Source organism: Gavialis gangeticus, unplaced genomic scaffold (genome assembly GCF_001723915.1).
Source record: "Gavialis gangeticus isolate Ggan-Ray unplaced genomic scaffold, GavGan_comp1, whole genome shotgun sequence".
Taxonomy (NCBI): domain Eukaryota; kingdom Metazoa; phylum Chordata; order Crocodylia; family Gavialidae; genus Gavialis; species Gavialis gangeticus.
In genome coordinates, this window is record NW_017729009.1 from 10315208 (window position 1) to 10325358 (window position 10151).

Here is a 10151-nt window from a genome sequence, read left to right on the forward strand (position 1 = left end):
TCTCCTTTTAAAGAGGTCTCTGCCTCCAACCAAGCAAGGAGGGGGGGGGGGGGTATGTTCAGGCTGTTGCAAATCACACCTGGGAGAGGGGACATTGTGATAAGGTGCAGGGGTGAACAAGCAGGCATGAATGCCAGACAGGGCACCTGCCTGGGGCCTGGTTCTCGTATGCAGTCATTAGCACCCGATACATTACCAGGGTGCTTCAGTGTATAACAAGGGTATAAACGATGCAACTTCTATCCCATTTTGGCTGTATAAGCTGCTGGTGGGCTAGTTGCACAGCGAGCTGAGGCTCTCCGGTTAGAATTACTGTGTTAAGTTTAACAAGCACCACGTACAGCCAAGCAGGGCCCAAGCTGAACCGTGTGGGGCTGAGGCCTGGCTAACACAGCTACTTGCAACACCAGCGCCCAGAGACCTCACCTGGGACAGCCTGGACTTACCCGCAGCTGTCTCTCACTGGAAACCAAGGAGCCCTGTTCTAGCCCTTGAAAAAGGAAGAGCTGGCAGTTGGCCTGCATCCACTTCTCATGCCTCACCTACTCATTCTCTCTAGTGCATTCACAGCATGAGCGATGTGGGGTAGAGGCCGAGAGAGCTGGGGCCAAGGGAGGAAGGAGTTTGCAACAGCAGAGACGTTCTGAGAGAGGAACTAGAGCGGCAAGGGGAGCAGGGGGTGACAGGCCACAACCACCGGCTTCCACCGTGTGCATGAGGCAGGGGCAGGAACAGCAAGGCACGGCTCTGAAGTGCACTGAGCATGTGGCACTGATAGGCTTTGGTCCCATTATGATCAGGGAGGTGCGGGGTCTGCTCACAGCAGTAGCTCCAGGCAGGCAAACGAGGTTCTTAGCAAATCCCAAGAACCGCATTACGGGTGTCAAACATGTTCCACACCCTCGTGTCCATCACACTTGCAGGCTACGGTGTTAGGTGCATGCATTTGCAGCTAGCCGCATGCCGTCAAGTGTAGCCCAGGGAGCATGGTGAAGGCAAGAGAAGCCAGACGGGTTCTACCAGCTTCAGACAAGCCAGCAAGGAAGGATGCAAAGTGGGGCCTGACTTTTTATCTTGCCCATCCAGGGCCTCTTGCTAGCAGGGCTAGATATTCCCTCCTCTGCTCCCCGCAGCAGCCAGGACACCCAGGAGCCACCTCCCTGTGTCATGTCAGGCACTTGTTGCTGCCTCTTCCCAGCACAAGCCAAGAAAAGAAGAATGAGTCAGTTTGCCTTCCCTGGCACAGCAGCAAGTTAACACCCCAAGGCTATTCCATTCACCTCCTCAGCCCCTTCTGAAGTAGGCTATTTCCCAGCCAACAGCAGCAGGGCTGTGAAGTGGCCTAGCAAGTTGCAGGGCAAAGATGCCTGAATGACAGTGGGGAGCAGAGCCCATGGGTGGGGCCGCAGCAGGTCTGTTGCTCAGCACACATCGCACGGAGGTGCATGACTCGCATACAAAGATGGAGCTGTGAGCTGCGCTGGGGGCCAAAGCCATGCAGAAAGGCAAAAGTGTGTTTGGCAGCTGTGAGCCTATAACCCAAGTTTCCAGCTAGCAGATACAGAAGTGGGGACAGACTCTGCCTTCAGGCCACCTTGAGAGGTGCAGTGGAGAGGAAATGCCATACATGGGGCAAGGTGGGAGGAGACAGAGCAGTGGTGCAGTAGCTTTGCTGCCAACATCCCACTGCCCTGTAGAGCAATCAGCACCAGCTTGCAAGGCTCTTCCCTGGGAACCCCTTCCCAAGCCCCTGGGTCTAGATGGGACAGTTTAAAACCAAGCAGTCTCTTAAGTGTCTGCTGCAGGGGGGCTCTAAAGAATGGGAAGTTAATGAGAAAATGCCAAGTGTTTTTTTTTTCCACTCAGGAACTTGAGCCAGCATCCACATTGGCTCTAGCTGGAAAACAGAGTGTCCTGGGGATACTTGGCATAGCATCAAGCATGCCAGTTCCCTAGCTACGCGGTCGTCACAACTCTGAGCAGCACACTTTAACCTTTATGCTTTTCATGGGCTTGAGAAGCCTCATCACACAGCCAGACCTTGTCCATTCTCCAGGAAACTTTATACCTGGTCTAAATTGAGCATCACAGCAGGCTGCAAGGCAGATGGCCTCAAGATTCAGAACGAGAACAACGATCCCAAACTGAATCCAGGCCACAGCACTGTAACTTAAGACTGTGTGCCTGTGCTGGTCGGGGTGAACCCAGCCATGTAGTCAACAGCTTCTTAATTGCTTCCATCACCACTAAGAACTTCCCCAGACAAGGTCTGATCATGTTGGGATAGATACCATTCAGGGGATGGGGGAAAAAAGTCCCAACAGTGTGGAAATGTGATTGCTCAGAGCTGTGCCACATAGGAAATGCATTAGTGATGCTGGTGGTAGCAAGAGCCCCAGGTGCTGATCTCAAACAGTCAGGAAGGTAGGAGCAAGAGGACTGTATCCTGGAACTTCTCTGAACACTCAACAACCTGACAGCCACCGCTTAACTGCCTGCCAGCAGCAGTGGTACCAAGACATCTCCCAGCACATGAAGCTCGTGTCATTCCATGCAGCAAAGATGACCTGGAAGCTGTGGAATTTAGAGAAGCAAATGAACACAAACAGTCCGCTTGCCAGCCAATAGCCAAGTTTTTATCAGCAGAAAAGTGAGGTTCTCCAGACATGGCAATTACTGTTGTTGACTTTGTAAACCCAGTCAACGAGGAAAAGGCAGCAAACCAGAAGGAAGACAGCGGCCTCATTCTCTGGCTCCGAAGATGCCATTGCTAGTGAACGCACTTGTCTTTTAGTAGCGTCGTGCTCAGGAGCAGACCTCTCATTTCCCACTTCTCTGGGCTTCAGCTAAGCATTTCAGTCTTTGTTGCTAGTAAGGATCTCTCTCCTCCCTCTTCCATTCCAGCATTCTTCTTCAGCTTCCTGCTCTCCAGGAAGGCAAATTCTGCGCCCTCTTTTCAGAGAATACCCTACCCTGGGAATCTGGCAATGCCTCTCCACCCGTACCCCTCGCAAGGTGAGCACTTTGGGGAAGGTAGCTGGGCCCTGCTCTTACTTCCACTCCTATGGCACATGTATTTACTGTCAGCTACAGACTCGGCCTCCCTGCACAGGCTGCACCTCCCAAGCGGAAGAGGTGGGCTACTCTGTTTGCAGTAGAGCATGTGTGTTCCTTAAGGGACATTTCCTACCACCCCAAGAACCCTCACTCACTCCTGAGGGCAGCCAAAGCAGAGGAAGACCAAAGGCAGTGCACTTTGCACCAACCACTGTGAAGGGCCTAGCCTGACTCCAGCATCTGGCTTTGGCTACCCTCTGAAACTACCCTCATCCCAGTTGAGACCACCATAGAGAATCCTGGAGCTACACCAAGCTTAAAGCATCACTTAAACTGGAGATTATACACCTGAGTAGTATCTAAGTATTCTAGTCCTTAAGCCAATACAGGGAAGATAAGCCCACAACAAGCCCTTGGATGCCTTTCCAGAGGGGCTTGCTGATACAGATGCTTCGGTGAGCCTGGAGTTAGCACTTATTGAAGTGAACAGGGCAGTTCACGTCTTGACTGCCCCCATTTGCTAAATCTAGTTTGTTACATGCCACCATGTTCTCAGCAACTGTGATGCCTGGAGACTGATTTCTGACCCAATGCTTCCCTTCTGGAAAAGGCAGCTAGACAGAGATGGCTACACCCCTTGTCTGTGAAGGCAATCTGGATTCAAGCTGCCTTCCCAAGGGAAGGAACTGAGGCCTAGCAGTTAGACTCATCAGCTCCTACTAAGCCCTTTCATTCTCTTGACACAAACAATATTTTATTTGTACACAATATCAAAGCCTGGCTCAATCGTAACAAGCTGGGCCAGGATGTTACTAGCCACCCCCAGCACGTCTCAGCCAGGTGCCTCAATGAAATTACACTACTCAGAATAAAATAAGGGAGACAGGAGTGAGTTCGGAATAAGGAGTCCCGAGTAAAGAAAAAAAAAAAGAGAGAACAGTTTCCCGCTCCACCCTGGCGGCTGGGAGGGGATAGTTCCCATGCCCCACACTGCTTTGACACGTATCAGCACCGGAATCTGTCTGAAAAGTTGGGAGACCTTGGCGTTGTCAGTGGCTGGTCACTGGGCTTCACTTCCACGCTACGGTACCTGCGAACTGGGTTTGCCTTGTGCACCTGCAAAAGATAAGGGCAAAGGAGGGTGACAGTTGCTGGGGCTATAGCTGCACTCATTTCACTTCCACCACAATGCAAGATCAGCCACCCACTGGATGCAGCTAAGGGGGTCATTGAGGCACAAGAGTAAGACCTGTGCTCGAGATGTGGGGACCAACACCCAAATCAACAGGATGTTCTGGGGGAGCACATAGGTGCTCTATGCAAGGTGCTGCTGCCCAGGCTGTTTTCTTAGTTTGGTCCAAGTGTCGCTCTAGGCACATCTGTATGGCACAAGGCAGTGCCAGGCAGAGGCCTCAAGCTCTGGAACAGGAAGCAGCACAGTGCAGTGCAGGGCCTGAAATAAGGTGGCTAATACAGCTAGGCTTTAGACCTAGCAGCGAAGCAAGGGGACAGAGGTCAAAGTTGGCCTTGACAGCCTCAGGAATTAACTTCAATTCAATGTGCTCAGTTCAGACAGCGGTGCATTTAATACATTACAGAACCCAGCCAGACTGTTGTGGCCCTTGCCCAGAAAAGCCTGCTCATTTACCAGTTCTTGTCTCAGCCTGGCAACTTCTTCCTTGCTTTGTTCCTCCACCTGCTGTCTGGCCTCTTCTTGAAGCCTCTCTTTTTGGGCTTCCAACTCAGCCAATCGCTTTTCAAATTCTTGCCGCTCTTTAGCCCTCTTCTCTGTTGCCAGCTCAAAGCTGTCAGGAACTACAGAACCAGAAAGGCTCTCTAAGTTTAGAAATAAAAAGGATAGCATTGGTGCAACCAGACAGCAGTCACCCAAAGCACAACAGTGTTTCAGGCAAACGGTGCTGGGATTTGGGGACGCAAAGAGAGAAATTGTGCTCACATGCATGTGAAGAGCTCAGATGCCAAGTGCAATTACCCCAGACATGGCAAAGATCTCACCCCAGACAGGGACTACAGATGCTGGCCACTGTAAACAGCTTTATAAAAATGGACTCCGCTCTACCTTTTATAAGAGTTCCCAGTCCCATAAACACAAGGCTTGGCCACCTCCATCTCTTTACAAATGGAAAGAGAAAGGAAGACTGGCAGCTGTTATGGAAAAGCCAGCTGTCGCTACAGGGAGCTCCTTGCGTGCTCTTTACCCTTATCCCAAACTAGTATCCATCAATCATCTGCCAATTGCAACATAGCTGTTAATGCAGCTGCCATGTTAGAGTGGGGGTGGGGGGTAACGAAGAGGAAACTCCTCCATTCCCTGGGGACACAGGCTGTTGGGAGGATTTGTTGATTAAGTATTGCACAAGCACTACTGGCCACGTGGATGCAGAGGCAACAGCAGGTCTGAAGGCTATTTAACTGTCAGCCCTCCAAGGCAGGCCAGGGCAGCATGGCAAAGGGCTGTAATTCCACCTGATAATGGCTTGTTTTCTTTCTTTGGAAGGAAAGGCTCCTGGTGCACCACTGTGTTGGGACGAGCTTTGAAACAGGCAGCCTCTTTCTGTCGTTTCAGGTCTTCTTTGATCTGGGAGGGGAGAGACAGCCCGTCAAACCCTGAAGTAATGAACACACCCCATCACTGAAAAAGCCAGTTTAGACTTCAGGTTTAAACAGCTGGAACACAAGGCTTGAAACCTCAAAAGGAACATAGCCCAGCAGCTACTGCCTGCCTGTTCCTGTTGGGTAAGTGGCTGGGAGAGCAGCTACGGAACTGAGTTTTGCAGGGTTTTTGCAGCACTGCAAATTCCAGTATCATATGGACTAAGTGACAACACACAGCTCTTACACAGCACTTTTGCTAGTACATCTGAAAGCGTTTTCCAAAAAGGTGGCGAGCAAAGAGCTCCCATTGAGCATGCCTACTGGGGAGTCACTAACAAGTGCCTATGGACTGCCGATAAACCTGGCAGTTCGACTTTCCCCTTTAGGGCTGCCGGTTTTGGCAGAACGCTGGTATTTACATCAAGATAATTCATCCAACAGCCATTATCAATAGCCATTTATGAGATGCAACAGTAGAAACACTAAACGAGTCAGGATACAGGATCTGCATGTCCCATTTCTGCTCAAGCAAGACACTTCAGGTAGAAGCCAGACTTTTTCAAGCATAGCTAGGAATCAGGTTGCGGCAGTCCGATGTCTTCAGTCATTGTCCCATTAGTCTTACCTGTTGCTTCCAGTTCTGTAACTTTGTAGCTCCCCGTTCATCGATCTGGAGGTGGAAGGGTTCAGGTTGCGTTGGGTTTTTCACCTTTTTTTCTGGCAGGTTGACATGGTCAAACTGAGGCAGGGGGAGTGCTTTGAACTTTGGAACCTGCAAGAAAAGTTGCAAAATAGCGGTAAAGCAGACAGCTGGACACGAGGGCTAGTCAGGCCAAGAACTTGCTTTAAAATTTTCAAGTGGCAGATTTAAAACAATTAAGAAAACACTCTGTGCACACAGTCCATCCAGTTCTCTAGCATGGGGGAGGCCACAGCCCATATTTTCAAAGGAAGTTACATGCACAAACTCCTATTGAAATGCAATCTATCCTAGGCACTTCCCTCCCTTAAGGACCTTTGAAAAAACTCAACTCCAAAAAAAGCCTGTGTTAATCTGAACACTTCTCTCTTACATCTTCCTTAAAAGCATCTACACTAGCAGCCATTAAGCTGCATGGCTAAGTGACCTGGTCTGAACACGAAGACTTGGAAGTCAGGCTGCACTGCATTAAGCCTCAGCTTTGGCAATCCCACACATTTCTCAGCACCTACCTCCTCTTTCTGCAGCTCTTCAATTTTTTTCTCCTTTTGTATTAGTTTCTCTCTGTCTCGAGCATCAAAAGAGAAGGGGCAGACTTCCACATGCCTCTGCTCTGGGACTTTAGGCTTGAAGGGCACTCCATAGTGTGGCATAGGGTTAGCTTTGATTGCTGGTACCACCTCCTGTTCCTAGACAGCAGCATTAGAACAGATATGAAAAGGCCCCTAAGCACAACAGGTCCCAACCAACATTCCCAGATGACAGCAAACATAGGGCTTTTGGCAAAGGAGAAAGATGCCAAGTGCTGCTAAATTTAAGGATCAAAGACAGACAGTAGCTTTGCTCAGCTGGTAACACATATACCCAACGAGGACTGAGAAGGGTGACATCCCAAATGCAGAGACTAAATGCAAGTATCACTCCTGAGACTGCCTGAGCCACAAGCGAGGATTTTGCACTGTTTCAAATTCTGCAACTCAGACGCTTGAGTGTAGTTTTTCAACTCAGTGCAAGGCCCCTTCCTCTGCACAGGATGGAGGAAGGAGCATGCACCTTAGCTAGAAAAGCCTTCTTCCTACCCCCACATTATAGAAAAAAAATGCAGATCCCCGGCACCCTCTTCCCTTCTCCACAGTGGAGCATGCACAGCCAAAGTCTCCTGCGACTCCAGAAGCAGTGCAGCATCCCTCAAATGGAAGAATCTGCAGTCGCTCCAGCAGACACTGCTAGGGCTCTGAAGGACTGATGTCTGTGACCAGGTAGTCTGTTTTAGCTAGGAGAATTAGTCTTCATAGGATGAGTAATGACAACTGGATTTTTGCAAGCGAGTGACCGGGGCAAAAAGGCCTTAAACTACTCCTTGCACACCCTTGCGCAAAGGCAAGGAGATAGTCTGACAGAACCATCATTACTACTTGAAGTCCTGCTATGTACTGGGACCCAGCAGTCTCCAAAGGCTGTGTGATGCAAAAGACCTCAGCTGCCATACTATAGAGCCTAGAAACTCTCTCACCTTTTCTTCCTCTCGAGTAAGCGTTCGGACTCTGTCCTTCAAGGCAAAGGCTGGGGATTTGGGAACTGTAACAGGAAGTGGCTTCTTTTCTGGAACGCCCTAATAAGGAGAAAAAGGAAGAAGTCGGACACCTTACCTCTAGCTAGGCAACAGTTGAGGGGAGCAACTTGGTGTAAGAGAAGATAAGGATCCCCTGCAGTTCATCTCTGATGCAAGACAGAACATTTGGAGCTCTCTAGCAGATACTAGTCGTACAGCACAGTTAGTAGAGAGGTACACTCCAAAGTGCTACTGCCCCCCCAGCAGTTTTTCCACACTGGCCAGAAATGCCTTGCAAAGATTCTTACCACAACATCCTCTAAGATTTTAGTTGGGCATGGCCTGGAATGGAATTCAAAGGGCTCCTCCTCTTGCTGTTTCTTACTCTCTCGTTCCCGAATCCGTTTCTCTATTTCCAAGTCAAATCCAATCGGTTGTGTGAGCTCTTTTGCAGGGGCCTTCTTGGGTAGGATTGGCCCACCCTCCAAGATCCTGGGGTCCAGCTCCTGAGCTTTGAATTTGTACCTGCATGGAAAATAAGTATGTAGACAAGCAGGAAAGAGCCTTTAGCAGCTACTCCCTCACCAGAGAATCAGCTACAGCAACTGGCGGTTGTGCCCTGCATATTTTACAAGTAAAAGGAGCTGTGCACTGGGTAATTAGCACTGATTAACTATGCCCCTCCTCACATTTTAGACATGGAGCTCTCCAGGTCCACCCTTTCATTCCATATTAATGCTGGAATGCTTTATCTTAGGCCCCAGCTTCAGAAGTTCAACAAGTCTGGCTACAGAAGAATTATATAATGCATGCAGAGACTGTACACCCATGACAGGCCAGCATTTACCTCAGCCAAGGGAAAGTCCCTAACAGCACTTCTTATGAACTGGATTGTTTTAATTTCTTCTTGCATATCCCATAGCCCTATGGTTTAAATCTGGCTACTCTGATTCCCTTTATATTAGTGCTTATTTATAAGCTGTGTTCTTCAAGTCACAGTCTGGCACCTCACAAGAATTTTAGGATGGGTGACAGGTTGCCTTGTTCAGGGTTCTTTTTTCAGGCGTCTTCCATAGCATTCTACTTACTGCTGAATTTTCTCTATTTCCTCTGCCTCCAGCTCTGCTGTACTTTTGCAGGTCACAGGTCTCAGACGCCGCTTTGTTTGAAGCACTGGAGTTTTGGGGTTGGTAAGCCTGGCCTTCAGTGGCTTTACTGGAATTGGACCTACAAGCCCAAACGATAGAAAATGAATGGCTATATTTGCAAAAGATGCAGATGCCCAGGCCTGGAGAGACTCCCTCACTGCAGACAGAATTACATCCTGCCTCACTGTTCCTTTGCTACCCAGATTCCCAGCTCACCACTTTGGTGGGATGCAGCAGCTCTGACTTACCTTCGTCAGACCTCTTGCTTCTTAGATGGTAGCGAGAGGGAGTGCGTTTCTGGAATGCTTCGATCTGCTGAGCAAGGGAGACGTACTCGGAGGCAGTTTCTTCAAACTTCCTTTTGTTCCCTTGGGAGAGATTGAAAGGCTTGGGGACAGTGAGCCCCTTTGCCACTCGTATCTGGAGACAGAAATTGCTGTCATTATGGCGCTCCGAATACAAGATGCTCTGCTGAAACTTCCCACTCATGGTGGACTAGAACATCCATAAAAAGGGCCAGCACCAGCATGGTAAATAAGTAGGGCACTGAGTAACTTTCCTGAACCTTCTGAATGCCTGCCTATTGTTGCAGGATCAAAAGACCGCACATGTTAGTCTAACACCTAACAAGTTGGAAGGGCAAGCTGAAGTGCTCTAGGTCAAGATACAAGGGGGCCATAGGGAGAGGGATCTAATGGTGGGGGTCTACTACAGACCCCCCAACCAAGGGGAGGAGCTGCACCAGGAATTTTCAGGCCAGCTTCCAGAGACACTTAAGGCAAGGGATGTAATTGTCCGGGTAATTTAAAATCATCCATGACATCTGCTGGGAGGAACAGTCAAGCCAGGTCGGACCATTCCAGTAGGTTCCTGGCCAAGATACAGGACCTCCACTTAATGCAGGAGGTGCACAGTCCCACCAGAGGAAATGCCCTGTTGGACCTGGTCCTGGCCACAGGCCGATGACCTGGTCAGGGGCCTCCAGGTTCTTGACCACCTGGGTGATAGCGATCATCACTTGCTGGAATTCACCATCCAGCGCAGAGTGTCAGGAGCCTGCAGCAAGGTGGTAGCCCTA

At 49.7% G+C, this 10151-nt stretch overlaps 1 protein-coding gene across 5 annotated transcripts in view; it reads right to left on the minus strand.

Annotated features, from left to right (window-relative positions):
* Positions 1-2609: 2609 nt before the first annotated feature.
* The window catches only part of TPX2 (TPX2, microtubule nucleation factor), a 28061-nt gene continuing 20519 nt past the window's right edge, over positions 2610-10151 (minus strand). For 3 of the 5 annotated variants that reach the window (XM_019509986.1, XM_019509985.1, XM_019509988.1), the window contains 9 exons: positions 9322-9493; positions 9014-9152; positions 8234-8450; positions 7887-7985; positions 6886-7062; positions 6299-6445; positions 5545-5656; positions 4706-4893; positions 2610-4173 (listed from right to left, as the gene is read on the minus strand). In XM_019509986.1, the coding sequence (XP_019365531.1) occupies positions 4063-4173; positions 4706-4893; positions 5545-5656; positions 6299-6445; positions 6886-7062; positions 7887-7985; positions 8234-8450; positions 9014-9152; positions 9322-9493 (1362 nt within the window). In that variant the 3' untranslated portion in view covers positions 2610-4062. The remainder of the gene's footprint in view (positions 4174-4705; positions 4894-5544; positions 5657-6298; positions 6446-6885; positions 7063-7886; positions 7986-8233; positions 8451-9013; positions 9153-9321; positions 9494-10151) is intronic. The other 2 variants (XM_019509987.1, XM_019509991.1) reach the window with 1 other exon arrangement.